Source organism: Schistocerca serialis, chromosome 2 (genome assembly GCF_023864345.2).
Source record: "Schistocerca serialis cubense isolate TAMUIC-IGC-003099 chromosome 2, iqSchSeri2.2, whole genome shotgun sequence".
Lineage (NCBI taxonomy): Eukaryota > Metazoa > Arthropoda > Insecta > Orthoptera > Acrididae > Schistocerca > Schistocerca serialis.
Window position 1 is genome coordinate 723,276,907 of NC_064639.1, and position 22,332 is coordinate 723,299,238.

Here is a 22,332-nt window from a genome sequence, read left to right on the forward strand (position 1 = left end):
CACTGACTCTGTAAAATTGAAATATTTTGATGAAAGTGATAATTCAGTAGTTTTGGGAGCCATCAAGGTCAACAGTATTTGGGTTTGCTTGCTGTTATCATCATCACAATCAACACTGGATACTGTTATTCTACATCAACATCCCCAGCTGATGCAGTTGCCTTCATTAGCCTGATTGATCAAGTGCTGTCCTTGTCCAGGTCCATTGGCTTGTCTATGGGGTGAGTTGCATCTTCCACATCCATCTGGTCATCACTGGTTGGCTACAGGTGGGCCTCACTGCTCGAGATGACACTGGTGGTGACTGCTGGCCGCATCTGTAGATACCCCAGATGGCCAGCTGCATTGAAGTCTTCTGAATATGAACAGTGTAGAAGTTCTGGCTATGTGTGAATGAGCATGTTGCAACTACATCTGATTGCTCTTGCATACTGTGACACTATGAAAAGTTTTTATTTGATACATGAGATAGCTGAGCTGCTGTATGTCTTTGCCTGGTACCCATACTTTCTTTCCAGGTTTGTACATTGTAATCAGTACTGGATCATTTATTTTAAAATACTTTTGTCTTAACTGCGATTAATGCTCCGGCCCTAAAACTGACATTAAAGTATGATTCATTTTCCCATGTAGCTTTCAGCTGGAGATTTTGCTCCATCTAGGGTGATTCTGTGCTGAGAAAGAAATAATGACAAAGCATTGTCTTTATTATACTGCTGAGCAAGCTTTGTCAGTTGCAACGTGAACACCCATAGAAATCTTTCTGTAAGTTTGTCAGCTTTTTGTGTGGTTTTAAAGTATGAAGAGCCTTTCTTTTACGAAAAAGTCTGAGCTCTTGAGAAGAAAATTGATTGTCTTTGCCAGCAACTATTGCTTTCACAGTCCTTCAGTGGAGAAAACCTGTGACAAATTGTCAAGGATGAGCTGACTGGTATTTTTGACATACGTGGAATTTAGTGAGCATCAGGTATTAACTCTGTATCTATACTTATGCTGTAGCAGTGCCCTCTGACAACATGTTTGACATGGACTATGCCCTAGTATCATTTGTATGGCATTTGAAGTTCTTTTGGATCTAAGCACTTCCAAAAAACCATTTGTGCCTTTACTGATTCTGAATGTACCAGAGTGACACCTTGTAACTGTGAGTGTGTGTGTCTCATACCAAATAAGATTTAACTTAAAGCTTATTAATCAACTTTCCATTTATAGGTCACTCCTCCTGAATGGACTGTTTAATGTTAGATAAAACTGGAACCTTTGACACATGCTTTGCAGTTAAGTTAGAATTCAATTGAAAATTTTCCACAGTGTCTTGACTGACTGAATCTAATGAAAAAATACATCTCCTGAAAAATCAAAATTTTTGTCCTGCTCAGTTGGCAGTTGTGAAAGCAACTCTGCATTCATGTGTTGCACTGTGGTGCTAAAAATTATTTCATGGTCATAATTGGAGAAAAGTAGTGCCCTCACTGCAATTGTTGAGCTGTCCCATGGAATAGTACTATGTGGTTCAAAAATATCCACAAAAGCCTTGTGGACTGTGAGTAGAATGAATTTGTGGCTGTAGATATGACACTTTTTAACAGAAAAAATAACAACAAATGCTTCTTTCTCAATCTAACTGCAACTGTCAGTGTTTTTGATGAAAATGCTGCTGGCCATTTAAAACCACATTGTCAGTGCAACAGAGCAATGCCAAATTCCATATTTTGATGAATCGGCTGCTATTGTCAACGTTTTGTGTGTTATATGTTGTTAAACATTTGGCACTGAGCAAATTTTGTTTCAGGTTTTTGAATGCATGTTGGCATTCACTGTTCCAGTTCCATTTTGTGCCTTTGCTTAATAATTTGTGAAGTTGTGAAGTGGTTCACTTATAGGTGCAACATGTGGGATAAACTTCCTATAGTGACTTATTTATTGTAATATGACACTTAATTGCTCGAAATCTTTGGCAGGAAGCAGCATTGGCCTGATGCTGTGAGTAAACAGAATGTTTCCTAAGTATTGTACTTTATGGTGACAGAGTATGCATTTGCTTTTATTATATTTAAAATCGGCTGCTTGCAAAATCTTGAAGACGGCTTCCATATCACATAATGGCTGGTCCGGAAATATGCCTTAGAAAGTTATGTCATCCAGGTAGTTCACAATGTAAGGAGACTTCCTAAGTAAATAATGCTGGAACAAACTTTCAGTAGAGATCATGAATATTTGTGTGTTGTCATCCAAAGGTATTTGTACATAGGACTCCTTGAGATCAAGTTTTGCGAAGTATATGGTCACCTTCACATCCCCCCTCCCACACACATGCACTAATTCAGACATCAGTTCTTCTGGTTTTGGAATTGGATTAGAATCAATGATAGATTACACATTTATTGTCACTTTGAAGTTTCCACAGGTCCATAATGTGCCATTTGGTTTCTGTACAACTACAATTGGTGTTGTCCAGTGATTGGTAGTTATGGATTCTATAATACCATTCAGTTTTGACTTTATTCTGTAATGCAAGGGAATTTTGTGTGCTTTGTAAAATTTTGATGCAGCATTCAGCTTCAGCAAGATGTGTGCTTGATAATCTTCAATGCTAGTTGTTGAGTTGGAAAAAAGTTATCATATTTTTGCAACACGTGTTGCAGCTTTAAGATCAGAATTTCAGGATGAATCTGATTCACTCTTTCATGAATGGAGAAACCAAGTGCATGGATGAGATCAAATTTGTTGCTTTTTGAGAACTGACAACTATGAATCTGGCCTGTCTGGTTAATTGCTTATGTGCAACATTTTTAACGAAACTGATGTTTAACTGGTACCTGTTGATCGCTGTAGCGAAATAGTGAACTTGAAATTCATGTAGTATCAATGATTCTAATTTCTTTTACATCTGTAGATAAATTATAGAAATTGACAAATGTCAATTTGAAATTTTGATGGCATGTTGTTAACATGAAGTGTTACAGAAAAAGCCTTATCATTTACTGAAAATATCACATTCATATTACATTATCATTGTGAAAAATTATTGATTTGTGCAGATTCATTACGCCAACTTTTAGCGTTGTTATTTCAGTGTTACAATTCTTACAAACTCCCTTTTTAACAGCATAACTATAACTATTTCTCAAGTTAGAATCACACACTTCTATACTGGTGGCCGTCTTGTTCCTCGTGGCCTTGTTGTATCTTACTGGCCATTGCTTGGTATTATAACTCTTTCAGACTTCTCTTGCCTGTTCATAGGCTGTGTCCAAGGTATCTGTCTTGCTTATTCAGTCATGATGATGAAGTGTTTCACATAGTCATGTGAGTATCATCTAGCTGAGACAGGAAAAGTATATCTATCATTCTTTCACCTTTGCAACTGTTGAGTGGAAAGAACAATGTGAAGCCTGTAGTGTCTTCCTTCACTGTATTACGTGTGATTGTCACTCTGGGTGTATTATATCCCAACCTCTCTGTTTGACATAGCTGTACATCAAGAGCTTATCTTACACCATCATACCAAAACACTCTGGGGCCATTAGTGTGTGAGTGATAGGCAGTTGCCATCCTCTGTGTGTTGTAACATGTAATTACCTCTGACACTGTGTGGGGCCGCAGTTAATAATCATATGCTCATTACTTCATTTTATCATTATGAAAAGACTCTTAAATTGTCCGTGTGTGCTTTCCACCTACCTTCGCTGTCTACAAGAGCCTGAAAACTGTATTTTGCCATCAGCTAGAAAGCGATCGAGAACATTCTGACCACAATTTCCAGTCTGCAAGTCCTCATGAGTCTTTGTACTCACTGAAAGAAAATGATCCTATTAGCTATTTACTCAGTGGGATCAGGAACTATGACAGCAAATAAAAGTTTTTGAGTTTTAACTGATGGATATATTCTGTAAAAGGCCACACTCACAAAATATAAGCCTTAGTATTGTTAACTAATATCACTATTGGAAACAGCACCATTTTTAGAGTTCAGAGGTGACATGTACGTGAAGTTCCAAGTAAAGTGGTCTATCGCCGTGACTCCTAATCACCAAAAGTTAATTGCTCACCATAAAACTGGAAAATAATCTCACTACTTGCCACGCAGTTTTGTCAACATTACAGGTGGCACACAAACAGGTACTTCCGTGAAATCTTTGGGATCCGGTGTGGTGTACAGTCCTTGAGTCCCCTTCCTACTTTTACTGAAAATGCACTCAAATCTGCACAGCTCTGACTTCATACAGATACTGACAGTTTGATATCTTGGTGCGGTGTGTGTCCTACCACTGCCTCTCAGGTTGTATTTATATAGGAGCACAGCAAACTACCAAATGGAACATGTGCTATCAAACACATTAGACACAGGTAGCAGTATCTAAATGGCCCCTTCCTTGGACTTGTATTAATTAATAGCTTTGTCATTTAACAATTTACAATCTTCTTATTGTTCTTATAAATACAATTAAGTTGGCTTTAGTCACTGACAAAGTGTTGTATCAAAAAACTCATGACAGTAAACTGTATTAACTGAATTTTATTTGTACTACCGGATATGGCCGTAAGCCCTCATTTGGTACAAAAAGCACTTAAAACATTTCATTTGTCATGAATATTGAAACACAAAGCATTGAATATTTTAATCCACATGAAACACATTATACAAAACTCATTCATAGCATTTACAAGCATGGCAGTCATCCTGTTCATAATGCATTATTTTGTAATTGTAAGTGAATCCTGTAATTATAACTTTCTGTTACAAATGCAAATGATACTTAATCTACCATGAATAAGATTGTTTTCATCCCACATTTGTTTTTTAGTAAATAACTCGAAAACTAGTAGAGGTAGCTTTTGATGTCATATTTTAATGTTTTTACATGAAACTGAGGTTACATACAAATTTTGAGATTTCTGAGTCTAATGTTTAGCAGTTTCAGTTTTTCATAAAGATGTCGATTTTAACCAAAATGTTGCACTGATCAAGTGGAGACTTGCAACTGTTAATTGTCCTTTGTTTGTTAAGCATATCACACTATGACAATGTGGCACTGGCAATAGTGAACTGGGGTAAGCCCAGGCACACTCACTCACCTCTGTACCTCTTACACTGATACAGTGTTTGTTTTGCCTCAACTAGTCCTGACAGAAAAACATTTCCACAATCCAAGATCATTGCATAGAGTGCTCTGTGCTTCACAATGATGCCTCATACAAGAAATCTTTGCAGTTGCTGGATCTTCAGCACAGCTGTGGTAACAGTGTAGTAGATGAGGTAGTCAGTGCAAACTATTATTCATTGATTTCAATTTTTCAACTTCAAGAACCTCCCCAGAACTTCAATTCCAATCCACTGGAATGCCACTGCTGCAAGTAGAATTGATATTAGGTGTTCTGGGGGTAGTTGGGGCACTTGTTTCTGTCACTGGCATTCCTTACAGGGGGTCATACAGTGTTTAATGGATCAGTGAAGGCATACCCAGTTATACCAGTGTCTGATTAGACAGAGTTGTCGTGAATGCTGTGTGTTCAGTTGTTGGAGCGTCATGGAAATACTTTAGGATAGCTGGCCTTAGATGAGCAGGAATGACAAGCAACCATTTCTGATCTATTGGATAATAGTTCCTTATGTACAGTGTTCTGTTTATTAATTGGAATTCTCCTTTGGTTGGTTGCCCCATCATCAAGGCTTGAAGGGTTTTCATCAGTCCCTCTGTTCAGCACTAGTGTCATTTATTGAGATTTCATCCATTCTGCTGTGTTGCAGCAAAGGATTCCTTGAAAGGCCGTTGGCATCCTTGTGTTTGTGTTAGTTTTCGTTTACCACTGTGACATTTTACTACTGAAGCCTATGTGCCCATCTTGCCAATTGACCCTACAGATCCTTCAGGCTAATCAGGTATGATAGAGAACATTGGTCTGTCATAACAGTGAATAAATATTGTCGTAATGTGTTGATGACCCAAGCAACTGCAAAGCACTCAGCTCATCTTGGACTTGGAGAGAACTCTGGAAGCATAAGCTACCAACTTCACAGTATCTTTCAGTATTTGCACAAGAACTGTAGATATCCTGGATTGTTTCAGCTGTTCACATGAATGTTGATCTAGGCGTGAGTTGTGGCTGTTGATGTCACATGGATATCCAATGTTCTCCTTGATCACCTAGAATGCTTATGGTTGTTACTGGTATGTCCTTCATAACTTGAGTAGTTCTTTGCAATTGACAAAAGCTTCACAGTTTCACTGGGTATCTAGATTGCTGACTGGAACTTGTTGATGGCAGTGGTATAAAATCTTCATTGACAAACAATCAACCAGACCAATCTTTTTTACATGTGCTTATTGAAATAGCTTTTTTAATATGTACTCTAATCTCCTGTAGTCTGTGACTGTGAAATCTGTAGAAGTCCCATTTGAGAAGAACGTTGTGATTGTTTTCATTACTGAAATATCTTTTCATGAAAATTTCTTCTTCCATATTCTTTATTTTCAGTAATTTGATAAGCATCAAGGTATGACATTTCTAAGTTCAAAGAGAATTCATCAATGTTATTAAATGTGTAATTTATTAAAGTATTGTCTCTGCATGTTGCTGTTCACTCATTTACCCTGCTAAAATCAGTAAAATTTAGGTTAAAACCAGAGTCTTGATTTAAGTCAATAAATCTAGTTGACCTGCTTGTTTTCCTCATTGTATCTGTGTTAAAATCATCAGAAGCTACATTTTTTCTTTTTTTGTGAGTTTATGTAGGAGGCACTGGAATTTACGTAAATATAATTTGGTTGCATCACTACCTGGAATCCTGTATATTGAGATGATGATAATATTCTGCCATCATAACTCTACACACCCTAAAATTTTCTATTTTATTTAAAACTGTTATAGAATGTATAGCCACTGATCAATTAGGCAAATGACGATGATATTTTTTTCTGAAAGAATAATTTGCAGAAAGTCAATTCTTGTGATTCTAGCTTGTGGATACATTTCAAACAGGTTGTTTATGTTCCAGAATCCATTTAGAATGACGATTACAAATTTACTGATGGCACCCTCTGAGATAAAATATTCTGGAGGTAAAATGTATAACCCCATTTGGATCTCCTAATGGGGCCTACTCAGGAGAACATTTTCATCCAAAGCAAAAACAAATCTAGCATTCAGGTCTCAGTTTTTATGTTAGATTCCTTAACTGTGTAAGTAGGTTGCAGAACTTTAAAAGAAAAATGGATAAGTTAAAGGTACATCATGTGAATTAATGAAGAAGGAAGAAAAGAATTTCTGGTTAAATTACAAGAAGATTTTCTACACAAAACCTAATATGGCTAATGCAGGAGTAGGTCTAATAATGTGTAAGAAAAGTGGGCATGTAAATGAATTACTGTGAACAGTAACTGAATACATTATCATAGCCAAGACATACACAAAGTCCACACTCACCACATCAGTACCAGTATACATGCCTGGTAGTTCCCAGATAATGAAGAGAGTGAAAGTTTCTGACGAGTCAAAAGAAATAATTCAGGTTATTGAGGCAGGTGAAGATTTAGTTGTGATGGGGGACTGGAATGTGATTGTAGGAAAAGGAAGAGAAAGAAAAATAATAAAACATGGACTGTGTGAAAAGAATGAGATGGACCTAGCAGATTTTGCATAGAGCTCCATTTAATCTTTGTAAACATGTGAGTTAGAATCATGAAATAAGGTTGTATGTATAGAAGAGATCTGGAGATGCCAGAATGTTTCATACAGGTTATGTAATGGTAAGACAAAGATTTTAAAACTGGATTATTAAGTACAAAACAGTTCCAGGGACACATGTGGACTTTGACCATCATTTGCTCCTTATGAGTTGCAGATTAAAACTGGAAAATTAACAGAAAGTTAAAACTGAGGAGATGGCATGTGAGTAAATTGAAAGAACCTATGATTGTTTTTAGTTTCAAATGGAGTGTTGTGGTATGATTGACTGAAACAGGAGACAGGAATGCTGTCACATCAAACAACAATCAAGTACAAATGCAAAGGCATGGTCATCAGTAAAGTAAAATATGTAGAATTGAAAGCATGTTTGTCACTGACACAAATATACAGCCAAAACTGATCTCCTGGTCAGAGAGTGCAGCTATTTATACAATGTGCTAACATTGCAAGCATAAGATATTTCAAGAACTTTCTAGAAATGTGATTGCTAAATAACAAATAATTAATGATGGTTGAGTTTGAACTGGCAACTTGCAACATGCCAGCCAGCAATGCTAATCACTACACTACACTGCATGCACACAGCTTGCAGCATTGCTCCCTCTCTTGAAGAAACAGTGATCCACTCGTAAAGAAGTTCTTATTGGAGTCAACTACAGCACCCTGGATCTAGATGTTGCCAGTGGTCCTCTGTATGATAGTGCTAGCAGATCCTCATGTTCTGGCCATGTTATGTCCTCTTCACTATGATGAGCATAGAAGGTTGTCCATACCATTGAGGCTTCATGGTCATTGAGTGGGTCTTCAGTTTCATTTAACCTCCCAGCACTGATCCGCATCTCTGGACTGCCATAGCATCTCATATGGAGGACATGTATGGTGTGTCTGTGCTTTTGTTTTCTTGATGAAAGATCAAAACCCTGAACATCATGTGGGATGTCTGACAAACAATGATGTGCCCTAAGTGAGTAACTTTTCTGATAGTGATAAATAAGAATTTTTGCAGCCAAGTTCATGTATTGAAAAATTTTGTATTTCCTCAGTGACTGGTTTTGAAAGGTATTGTGGAAATACGAGGTGCATCCAGAAAGTAAGTTTCTCAATGTTGTTTCCTTTAAAGTAGATGTATTTGGCCAGGAAAATTGCACATGTGCAATAGATCTGTTGGTGTGACAATCAAATGCCAGCTTGACAGATGCCAGTACTACATCAGCAGGGTCCAGAAGTGTTATCTCTGATTCATTCTCCCGCCACCTGTGAGGTTTGGTCAGTGATAAAGTTCCCTAATGCACAAAAAATAATGGCCTTCGAAATTCCCCTCAGCTCTGTCAGGTCTACGGACGGAACATCATGAACAAACACATAATGCGTTGCTGGTGTAGACTTTTTTTCCGAAGCTCATAAGTGTGTCTGTGTTGAAGAGTGCAGTGGGCAACTGTCCTTCATCAGTGATCACACCCAATCACCTGGTTGAGCTGGGCGGGGGAGGGGGGGGGGGGGCACAGCACATCTTCGAGAAACATAGCTTCATGATCATTACGCAGCTCAGCAGCCATTTTCCACATATTTTGTGATCCTTGTAGCAGGAAATTGCCGCTAAGCACCTGATGTTTAAGAAATTGTGTGCCAGATGGGTGCTGAAAAACCTGACACCTGAGCACAAAACAAAATGCTTTGAAGCACCACCGACATTTCTGTAGTGGTATCATGCTGACGGTGAGGAGTTCCTCAACAGAATTGTTATGGGCATGAGACATGGATTTCTCATTTGACACTGGAAATCAAGCTGCAGTCAATGCATTGACATCACAGTGGATCTCTGGTCAAGACAAAATCCAAACGGATAAGTGTCGGTGCAGAAAGTGATGTGACTTTGCCATTCAGAACAAAAGGCATGGAATGCTTACTGCAGGTGTTGTGCTGCTCTGTGACAATGCTCTTCCTCATATGGATTGGCGCACAACAGCTGTTTTGAAAAAATTTTGCTGGGAGCTGTTTGATCACCCACCATACAGTCCTGTTCTTGCTCCCCCCCCCCCCCCCCCCCCCCCAGTTTCCATCTTTTCTTGGACCTAAAGAAATTCCTGTCCTCTGGCCAGTGTTTTGACGATGATGAAGAGCTGAAGATGACTGTCACACACTGGTTCCATTCACAGACAGGATACTTCTACGTCTCAGGATTATAGAAATTGATCCCACGATATGGCAAGGCAGGTGTCTCATTTCTTTCAGTGACTGTTGAAAAATAGCTCAAAAATTGCTGTACCTGTTGTCAATAAAGTTTTTCCTGTAACTATGTTGTCTTTTTTTTTTAAAAAAATGAGGAAACTTACTTTCTGGATTCACCTTGTAATACTACAGAATACCCAAAGATGACAGCTAGATATGTTGAAACTGGTCACTGAGCAAATAATAAATTTTTCAATGCAAGATCTTGGTTGCAAAGATCAGATTGCACCCAGCAACATGTGCAACATATATATTTTCTGATAGTCCCACTTTCTGCACAGATGTGAAAATCCATACCAAGTCTCCTGTGCCGTATCTCATTCCACACTTCCTCTTTCAACTCTACCAAGGGAATCCATTTTGCATAACCCATAGTTCTATTTGACTTATAGTTGTTGTGCTAATTATGATGGTTGATCACAGTTCAATAAAATAGCTATCAGTGGTGGAGATACTCAAAAGTGAAATAAACATCTCAGTTTATAATTAAAATTCTAGCATATTAATGATTGTAATTTTAACAGTTTTTCCCAGAATTCTGGACAAAATGGAGTAAAAATTGGAGTTGTTATTAGAAACATACAAAGAAAGTGATGAAATCAAACTCATGAGTAATAAAATTTTTGTAATCAGGTCTATGTAGGAACTACAAAAATTAGTATTCATGAAAATAATCAATTTTTGAAGATACAGTGTAAGCGGATAGATTAAAAATCTACTCACCAAGAAGCAGCAGGAGAACACACACAAGAAAGATATTACAGCTTGCAAGCTTTCAGAGCCAGTGACTCCTTACAGCAGAAGGGTTGAAGGAGAAGGTAGAGGGGTGAAGGAAAAGGGCTGGTGAGTTTAGAAAAAGGAGTAGAGTTTGGAAAAGTCACCCAGAACCCTGGGTCGGGGGAGACTTACCATCAGTTTCTCAGGGAATTAACAAGTCTCTTAAGTACTTCCCCAATTCCCCTCCTCTTCTGCTCCAAAGGCCTCACCAGGGTCAAAAAGATTGAAGAAGAAAGAGGAAAGTTCAGCTGTAAGATTGATTTGGTACTACTGTAGAATGTCAGTGAATTCAGATTTCATGTGGAGGAATATATTTGGCACTGGTGCCATAGTGCTAAAAGGTTATATCCTTTCCCACGCAGCACAACCATACAGTCAGTCATGTATCAATTCATGTGCATTATAGGATAACCATGACCTTCACAAGCAACTGCATGAATGTTTAGATCAAGTGGCTGTCACTGAACTCATTACAAACCCCCAAACATACATCTTATGTAGAAATTTGGTGCGTACAGTTTCTTCTGGGGACTCAGGTACCAGCTGCTCCAGGAGCTGACCTTATTATCAGCAAAGTGATATGTAATGAACTCAGCAGAGCATGCACTTAAGCATTGGAAAAAGTTCGTGTTATGCTGAGCTTTCAATCCATCTATACACTGTTCATCCTCAATGACTCTATTCTACACAGTGGTGAGTGCTTAATGATTTTCACTTCATTTGTGACCTCCCAGTATAGTTTCATGTACTGGACAGGACAGTGTCTGAAAGTAAGCTATAGAGATGGGTGCTCAGCAAGATGAGTTGGATGCTGTATAACAAACATTCACAGGGCCAGTTAGGCTTCCATTGTACAGTGTTCTGTCCAGGCTGACCTCTGGTGAGTGAAAAGAGTTGTTCCAAAATAGTGGGCAAATGAGTGACTCTGTGGAGATTCAGCTGCCTTCAGAATAAGAGAAATGCTGTATGGTTGTGTTATTAAGGAGAACAGAAGAGATTGTTACTGTGTTCAGTGACTTCACTGCTCTTTAGGGAAAAGCTATATTTTAAATTCTGGTATATTACTTTATGCATATAAAGACATTAGTATCATGGGTATGAATGCTAGTATCAACAGTACCATCACTTGTCTAATTTTACTCTCAATTTTTATTTTCTCATGTAATTATTTAGCTACACCTTATATTACTGACAAGTAGTACAATATTTGCCGTATTATCTAGTATTTCTGAAGATCTTAGATAGCAGATCAACCAAAACTGTGACCTAAAAATCTACATCTACATCTAAACTCTGCAAGTGGAGCATAATTATGGTACCATTGCCATTTTCCCACCTTTCTGTCCCATTTGCAAATGGAGTGTGGGAATGATGCTAGTCGTACACCTCCACATATGCTCTAATATCCCTCATTTTCTGATTGTGGTCATGCAGTGAGGTTTCACAGGAGTAATACATTGCCTGTCTCTTCTCCCATTGTATGCTCTCAGGACTTTAACATTAATTTTCTCCATGATGCATAATGTTCCTCTTGTAGCATTGCTACTGCTCTTTGATTAGTAATCCCGTAATGCAGTCGAGTTTACGTGAACTCATGATGAAAAGCATTGCTCAACCCCCTTGTCCTAAATAACGTTTCCAGTTTGGCTTTATTTGTGCACCAGAAGCCACTTCTCTCAGACTATTCCTATTTTTCTTAAACAGTAGGTATAAATGAAATCAGGTCTGCATTAAACTCTTAGTAGCATGGTTTGTCAGTCTTACTTGTAATACAATATTTACACAGAAGAAATGTTTGGTATGGTTACAAAAATTTCCCCCACACTTAGAATTTCTTCTGACATCAAGGAAATTCTATCATGAAGAATTCTCCCAATATTTTTTAAACATGGTGTGAATGAGATGCATTATTTTTATATTCATAGAAAATTTCTCCATTTCCTATTTTCCATTGCTCCATTTAGAGTGTATTGTAAACTCACAAAAACAGGTTTCAACATTAATTGGTTACATTTTGTTGGTCCCTGACTTTAGAGAATGTGAGTGCTAAGAGTACAGCCATCTGTTTACATCCGCAACCTTACTGTTTCTGACCTAATCACTTTACTGTTTTGGAAATTTGAACTTTCTCTTAATAATAAAGTAAGTGACAGATCTCAGTAATCCACAGGGTCTACAAACTGCAGACAGCAGTTTCCTGCACTTGTACTGCTAAGTGCTGATTTTGTGTTTATCTAAGGTCTCGTTATTTTATTCGTGTATATGTTAAGTCATACAGCTTTCTGGAAGATGGTGTGTTTAGTTAATAAATTACATAATGGTTGCTTCAGTCCTTCAGAGCAAGCTAAGATAGTTTTGCTCATTTTTAATTACAGACAAACTTAATAGTGCTTTCAGTATAATTTGAATTGCTGCCTGTTATGGTTTATGATTTTGCTGTAAATATTTTCAGCTTGCAGTGACTTGTTATCAGTTGTGAGTTAAATGCCTGTGTGTTACACAGTGTAGAGACAAAAACTGTAGAGGAAGACAGAGATTGGAATATATCCAGCAAATAATTGAGGATGTAGATTGCATGTGTTATTCTGAGATGAAGAGGTTGCTACAGGAGAGGATTTCGTGGCAGGTCACATCACACCACTCAGAAGACTGATGACTCGGAAAATATACATCGGGTCATCAGTCTTCTGAGTGGTGTGATGTGACCTGCCACGAATTCCTCTCCTGTGCCAACCTCTCCATCTCAGAATAACACGTGCAATCTACATCCTCAATTATATGCTGGATGTATTCCAGTCTCTGTCTTCCTCTACAGATTTTGCCCTCTACAGCTCCCTCTAGTACCATGGAAGTAATTCCACGATGTGTTAACTGATGTCCTATCATCCTGTCCCTTCTCCTTGTCAGTGTACAAAATGTACAAATTTTTAAATTTTTGTAGGTCCTGGCTGGAGGAAAATGTAACTGTGGCTCGAGAGAAGCTGGCTGCTAGAAAGCCTGTAAGAACAGAAATTGTAAGACTACAGGATACATTAAGAAAATCTTTGGGCCTTAAAGCAATATTGTGGGACTGTGGCTGGAATGTGACACACTTTCGTGGTTGCTTACAAAGTTTCCAGGCGTTGGTACGAAACCATCCTGAAATTGTTGGCGCTCTACAAGGTTGAATATTTATACAGTATTTGTTCTGATTTCAACTATGGTTTTACTTAAGAAATTTTGTTTTTCCTGTTTAAGTGCACTGTACCCACTTTATCTAGTATTATATTCAGACTTTTTAAATTTTATCTCAAAATGTTATGTGTGTGCATTAATAGAAGTTTAGAGGTAGTGATGATGATGTGGTAATATTACTTGGTGTATGTGCAGTTATAATAAGAGCTCAGGCAGCTCCAGTTACAGAAGAGTAGAGCAAAAAGAGAAGAGTGGATCTTTGGTCGTCATGGTTGTATGGCCAGTAAATCACATAAGGTTTGTGTTCTTTTGGATATGTCCAAAAGAATAGACACCATATATCAAAATAGGTATGTATTACAAAACAGGTAGTGGCTCTGGCCTTGCATTGTTCTGAGGTAGTGGCTCTGGCCTTGCATTGTTCTGAAGCAATGCAGTGAGAGTGCCTCATATAGTGCCAAAGTGATGGTGTAAAGGCCTGGTGATGCTTGATTGAGTGGAGCTGCTCACAGGATAACATTAATGTTTGAAACTTGAACAACAAGAACAAGGGGACATCCTTTGAGTGCAATATGGATGGACTGTTCACCATGGGGCCAAAATGAGAATTATAGGTTCATACATTCTGTATTGATTGTGCTATTATGATGTAAATTAGAAATTTTTCAATTTACCAGCTCTTACAGTTATAGCAAAATACCTGTGTACTACAAAAACCACTGACAAAATGAACTTTCCTGTTCTCTTTAAATAAAATATTAAATGCAGCTTCATAATTTCAAGAGGGGATAAAGAACTCCCTAGGTTTCATCAGAGTTGGAATTACACGTGATTTTTAACCACATGCTTAGGCAGCTGACAGAATGATAAGTGGTTAAATTGGTATGTCACGTTCTGTTTAATGAGCTATGCCAATTTTATAATTAATATTTGGTTAAGAAAGTTGAAATTGAATAATGAAGTCAACTGGCAGGTCGCAGCACACTATTACCTATTATGTTTAAAACTATTTAAGTCAGTAAGTATCTAATAAGCTTTAAAATGCTGTAAGGTTACTCAAAAATATTTGCTTGGTTTTTGTGAATTTCTTTGTCGTTTCTTGTCATGGTGTGTTTGTGGATTGTCCCATCATATCATGGCCTGATAAATGAACAAAATTTATTTTTGTATATGGTAGATACTACTAGAGTCTTTTAATGGTCAGTCAGAACAGTAAGGAGTAATAAAATGTGAACCTCTGATACATACCATAGAGTACGTATGTACAACACAACTTTGACATACCTGTCATGTTTCATCAATTGAATCTTAAGCTTTGTCAATTAAAAACTTAATGCCAACAAATGACCTACAGGCATAAGGCTAGAACTGTAGTGTCAAGCCAAACAGTCTGCACTGCAGAAGAAGACATGGCATCCGTTAGAGGGGATTGGACCCCAGTATGTCTGCAGAGTGCCATCTCTTTCCATGGCTTATGTGGAAAGTACTGGTTAATTAAACAACTTAGTATACATGATTCAAAAACCTGACATTATTCAGTGGTCCACAATCCAGATCACTGGCATTTTTTTACAAGGAATATACTGAACAACATTACAGGATAAAATTGTTTGTATTCATTATAAATATGTGTAAAAGTAAAAGTTGAAGAAATCCTGTATAAAAATGCCTACACATCCTGCAATAACTTATTTGTCTAATATACAAATATGTGTTTTATGATAGGACCATAGCACATATTAAGTTCATACATAAAATGTGGATCACTTACTTTACGAAGCGCAATATGTTACTCACATCAGGTCACTGTAATAGATTTATTATTTCATGAAGATATTTTGGCTCTAAGAACAAGAAACTTTGAAAAGAGATTGAATTAAATCGTATGTTCCTGAGGCGACTCAGTAAAGTAAGCGCCTTATTCATTTTGATTGAGAATTAAATCATAGGTTTCCAAAGTAATTCAGGAAAGTAAGCGTCTTATTCATTTTGACTGAGAAGCAATCCATCAAATATTCCAAAAAATCAGTCCCAGGTATTTTTTGGGTGTTCATTCATCACACTAGCAAGAGTTTAATGTTTGTCATTGTAAATTTCTAACTCTTATAATGTGTCTAAATTATTACTCTTATTCTCAGTGTGCAGTAAGCTATTTTTCCATTTCTATTAGCTTATGGTTATGCTGTTGTAGATGTGCTCCCAGGGGCCGTTGCTTATGTAGCCATGTTCCCTAAACTGTTTTCCAATTTCTCTGTTTGTCTGCAAAATATAGTAGCAGCTGCATGAACTGTATTTAATTGTATGTACTCCTGCATTACAGTTAATTAATTTAGGGTGTTCCAAACTGAGGTGTAGAAATTGCCCTAACTTTTTATTGTCTGGAAACCTGCCTGTATGTTCTGTTTTCTGAAATCATTTGTAACTTTTTCAGGTAATGAACCATAATATGGCAGAGATATTTTATTAGTATTAAATCTACAAAGGATTTTTATTTTCTATTTTCCTAAACACTTTTTCACCAATCTTTCTATTATCACTTTCCCTGTAGCCATTCGCCTTGCATATCTGAATAATGATGCCAATTTCTCTATTCTTATCTTCCTGATCTAATTGAAACTTAGCATGCTGTGATCATGGATAAAATCATCTGCTGGAATAATTATGTCAGAGGTGATTGAATTGCAAAAGATGTTGGGTACAAGGCTCGAACCTAGACCATTAGGTCAAGAAAATTGAGTGAACTGTTTTGTTCCAGTTCTTTCATAAACATTCTTTAGCACACAAGGAATTTAAAGGAACATCCATCTCTGCAATTCATTCTACACTACCACTGAAGAATTTTAAAATGTTGACTACATGTCTCCTGTATAAAAAGATTTTCTTGCACAGTTCACTATTGGTTTGGAGAAATTTGCCTTCTAATTTGTTCATGAAAATCTTTGAGAGTATATCTGAGAGACTTGAATCTATTGTCAATCCCTTGTTTTGACAGTATGTTTTTTTGATTGAAAGAGAAATAGTTAAAAGGTAGTGTTAATTTTGTAAGCTCAAATGCAGACAAATTCGAAACACAATCCTCAATGGATACATTTTTGTATAGGCTATTTATGTCAGAAGTAAGTAATGTACTATTTTCTGGTAAAACAATATCTTTTATGGCCTGAATCATTTCCTAACTATTTTTTAAACTATATGGTTTGTGAAATGTGTAAAGTTCTTTAATCTTTGGTTGGCACAACCTGTTTACGTAATAGTTTGGGCTCTTCCACGCACCAATAGTGGGACGAATATGGGCATTATCTTTGTGCAGCTTGATCTGTGCTTTTAAGAAAGGCATTTTAGGGTTGATCATTATTGGACTTTCTTCTCTCCAGTTTGAGTTTAGCAGTACATTCGAGTTGTTAATGGTCATTCTCATTTCATTGGCAAAAGTCTTTACTTCTACAAAATCATTTTCTTCAAATTTTTTATTTTTACTTTAGCAGTGTGTTCATCATAATTAATTAACACTGACATATTACTCTAGTTACAGTTACATTATTTTGGCACACAAATACTTTCACACGGTAACCACCATACTGGCTTGTACAAATTTGGGTGCCTTTGCAATTTCACATTCACTTTTCTCTTTGCCAATAAATTTTTTGGACACCTAATCACTTATCTTTGTTGGGAAGTTATAATTTATCCCCCTATTCAGAATGATAAACTCTATCAGGAAATGATGTATTTGTTAAGTTCACAACACATGCTGGTGAGTTGAGTGATTTTTCCACCAATGCCTGTGTTGTATTATTTCTATTTCATTAGACACAAAATGAGAAATAAAGTTGAAAATATTCCTGGAAACCAGAGGTTTGAGATCGGCCTTGAGCTAACATAGTAGTTCTTCAGTTGCACACATTGCCAAATATTTTTGCTTGTGCCTGCTCCAATTTCACTTCTAATCCATAGCACGTAAAATTTTTTAAGACATTATGTATTGTATGATCTTTTACATAAAGTGGCTCTGGTGTAAATTGGTGTAATGTCATGACTTATAAGTGTTTTATTAAACTTGATTAACAGAATGGTCATTTTGTTCTTTTCATGCAATACGAACTACGAGCCTCCTTTTTTGTCTGGCTAGGTGCTATGATTTTCATTCCAATTTAAATTTAAATAATCTATGAGAGTCTTACAATTACATCTACAAAATTACAAGGGATGTTCTGTAACAGCTCACATAAATGTGACGACAATCTTAGATATTTGAGACACCGTAAGTTAGCATGAATACCAGCATAATGTTACAAGACATGCAAGTATTATAAACATAAGGCTCATTACAGTTTTCATATGCTTGCAGAGGAGATATATGCTCTGTGGGAGATATTGCACAGAGACACTGAAAATGTCATTGCTTACATAGACAGTATGCAAGAAGAACAAATGTTAAAACCAGTAATGTTGAGAGTGTTGTGGGAATCGCAGTAGTGACCAAAATAGTGAGGCACAGCTTCGGCTAAGTAACATGCTCCAGTTCGTGCCTCAGAAATTGATATAATGACTGGATTAATGTGTTGTCAGTATCATCAGGTAGTTGCGGCAGCATTTTGTGATGTTCCAGAGGGAATAAAATTGTGACAGATGTAGTTTATATCTACAAGACTACTTTGCAATTCACAGTTAAGTGCCTGGCAGAGGGTTCATTGAATCACCTTCTAGCTATTTCTCTGCAGTTCCATTCTCGAACTGCACGTGGAGGGAAGGAATTAAATTTTTCATGTGAGCTGTGATTTCTCTTATTTTATTATGATGATTATTTCCCCCTATGCAGGTGCACCAACAAAATATTTTCACATTTGGAGGAAAAAGTTGGTGATTGAAATTTCATGAGAATGATTGCAACACCAGTTTTTGCATATCATGACTATTCATTTATTTCCATGTCAAGTTCCAATGGACCAAATTTAGGACCAAATCTCCAAGGTCATGGAATGTGTCAGTACCTGAAATTACAACATAAAGGTAATAACAGATAAAAATAAAATGTTTATGAACCAGAAAAAAGTCAATCCATAAGGTTAAGTAAATGCAAACAACAATACAACAAGAATCAGCTTACTGTTTCAAGGAACTCAAACTCTTCAGTTTTGATTTGAAAGCGCGTGGATTACTGCTAAGATTTTTTAATTCGAATGGTAGCTTATTGAAAATGGATGCAGCAGTATACTGCACACTTTTGTGCACAAGAGTTACGGAAGCCCGATCCAAATGCTGGTTTCAGTTCTGCCAAGTATTAACTGAGTGAAAGCTGCTTATTCTTGGGAATAAGCTAATATTGTTAACAAGAAATGACAGTAATATATAATAGAGGGAAACATTCCACGTGGGAAAAATTATATATAAAAACAAAGATGAGGTGACTTACCAAACGGCTTCGTCAGGAAAGAGGGAAGGAGAGGGAAAGACGAAAGGATGTGGTTCCATCAGATTCACCTGGTCCTACTCCAAATCCCATGCCACTTTCCTTGACGTTGACCTCCAACTGTCCAATGGCCAGCTTCACACATCCGTCCACATCAAACCCACCAACAAGCAACAGTACCTCCATTATGACAGCTGCCACCCATTCCACATCAAACGGACCCTTCCCTACAGCGTAGGTCTTCATGGCAAACTAATCTGCTCCAGTCCGGAATCCCTGAACCATTACACCAACAACCTGACAACAGCTTTCCCATCCCGCAACTACCCTCCCGGCCTGGTACAGAAGCAAATAACCAGAGCCACTTCCTCATCCTCTCAAACCCAGAACCTCCCACAGAAGAACCACAAAAGTGGCCCACTTGTGACAGGATACTTTCCGGGACTGGATCATACTCTGAATGTGGCTCTCCAGCAGGGATACGACTTCCTCAAATCCTGCCCTGAAATGAGATCCATCCTTCATGAAATCCTCCCCACTCCACCAAGAGTGTCTTTCTGCCGTCCACCTAACCTTCGTAACCTCTTAGTTCATCCCTATGAAATCCCCAAACCACCTTCCCTACCCTCTGGCTCCTACCCTTGTAACCGCCCCCGGTGTAAAACCTGTCCCATACACCCTCCCACCACCACCTACTCCAGTCCTGTGACCCGGAAGGTGTACACGATCAAAGGCAGAGCCACGTGTGAAAGCACCCACGTTATTACCAACTGACCTGTCTACAGTGTGAAGCTTTCTATGTGGGAATGACCAGCAACAAACTGTCCATTCGCATGAATGGACACAGGCAGACAGTGTTTGTTGGTAATGAGGATCACCCTGTGGCTAAACATGCCTTGGTGCACAGCCAGCATATCTTGGCACAGTGTTACACCGTCCAGGTTATCTGGATACTTCCCACTAACACCAACCTGTCAGAACTCCGGAGATGGGAACTTGCCCTTCAGTATATCCTCTCTTCTCATTATCCACCAGGCCTCAATCTCCACTAATTACTAATTTCAATTTGCCGCCACTCATACCTCACCTATCTTTCAACAACATCTTTGCCTCTGTACTTCCGCCTCAACTGACATCTCTGCCCAAACTCTTTGCCCTTACAAATGTCTGCTTGTGTCTGTGTATGTGCGGATGGATATGTGTGTGTGCGCGAGTGTATACATGTCCTTTTTTCCCCCTAAGGTAAGTCTTTCCGCTCCCGGGATTGGAATGACTCCTTACCCTCTCCCTTAAAACCCACATCCTTTTGTCTTTCCCTCTCCTTCCCTCTTTCCTGACGAAGCAGCCGTTGGTTGCAAAAGCTTGAATTTTGTGTGTATGTTTGTGTTTATTTGTGTGTCTATTGACCTGCTCCTTTTAGAATGGGACATATGACATAAGCAAATGAAAATAAGCAAAGTAGACTAATTTTCGTGTTGAACTATCAGCTACTTCAGATACCGTACAAATAGTAAATATGGCAGCATAAAGTCTTTGAACAAGATCCTGAACATGAGCTTTCCACGACAGTTTACTATCTATCTGAACACCTAGAAATTTGAACTAATCAGTTTCACTGATCATATGCCCATTCTGTAAAATTAAAATGTTAGATTTTGTTGAATGTGTGTTAGAAATTGTAAAAACTTAGTCTTACTGTGATTTGGTGTTAGTTTATTTTCTACTTAGGTCATGAACTGCAGTATTTGAAACTGAGCCAGTGTTGCACACAACATCCTTTACTACCAAGCTAGTGTCATCAGCAAACAGAAATATTTTAGAGTTACCCGTAATACTAGAGGGCATATCATGCCCTGGGGCTCATCTCATTTGACCATACCCCATTCAGACCCCATATCACAGCCATTCTCAACATTGTGAATAATGACCTTTTGCTGTCTGTTGCTAAAGTAAGAGGTGAACCAATTATGAGCTACTCCCTGTATTCCATAATGGGCCAACTTATGGAGCAATATTTTGTGATCAGTACAATCAAACGCCTTAGTTAAATCAAAAATATGCCTTGTGTTCAAAACCTTTTGTTTAACCCATCCAGTACCTCACAAAGAAAAGAGAGTATAGCATTTTCAGTTGTTAAGTGACTTCTAAAGCCGATCTGTACATTTGATAGCAAATTGTGTGATAAAAAATGATCAATTATCCTTGTATATACAGCCTTTTCGATAACTTTAGCAAACACTGATGGCACAGAAATAAGTCTAAAATTCTCTACATTATCCCTTTCTCCCTTTTTATAAAGCGGCTTCACTACTGAGTATTTTAGTCATTTAGGAAACTGCCCATTCCTAAAGGAAAAATTACAAATATGACTAAATACAGGGCTAACATGTGCAGCACAGTACTTTAATATTCTGCTAGGCACTCCATCATAACGATAAGAGTCCTTAGTCTTCAGTGGTTTAATTATTGACTCAGTCTCCCCCATGTCTGTATCAAAGAGGTGTATTTCAGACATCAATCTCAGAAAGGCATTTGCCAAGAAAGTTATATGATTCACTGTAGAAACTAAATTTACTAAATTTTTATTTAATTCACCAGCAATGCTAAGAAAATTAGTGTTCAATACTGTACATATATCTGATTTATCAGTAACAGAAATATTTTTACTATGAACTGACTTTATAATGCCTACCTTGTGCTGCTGACCAGACACTTCCTTCACAACTGACCACATGGTTTTAATTTTATCCTGTGAATTAGGTATTCTATTTGCATACCACATACTCTTTGCCTTCCTAATAACATTTTTAAGCACCTTACAACACTGTTTGTAATGGGCTACTGCAGCTTGATTGTAACTACTTAACATTTTGTTATAATTCCCGCGTTGTTCTACATGATATCCTTATCTCACTACTAAGCGACCCGGGTTCCCTGTTACTGCTAGTACCCTGTTTAGAACATTCTAATGGAAAGCAACTATCAAAGAGCATGAGAAATGTGTTAAGGAAAGTGTTACATTTATCACCTATGTTGTTGTTGTTGTTGTT

General features: G+C 37.6%; 1 protein-coding gene across 1 annotated transcript in view; it reads left to right on the forward strand.

The window, feature by feature from the left end:
- Positions 1 to 22,332, forward strand: part of LOC126457919 (T-cell activation inhibitor, mitochondrial-like) — a 318,393-nt gene that overhangs the window by 119,901 nt on the left and 176,160 nt on the right. The window contains exon 5 of the mRNA XM_050094613.1: positions 13,640 to 13,860. Within this exon, the coding sequence (XP_049950570.1) occupies positions 13,640 to 13,860 (221 nt within the window). The remainder of the gene's footprint in view (positions 1 to 13,639; positions 13,861 to 22,332) is intronic.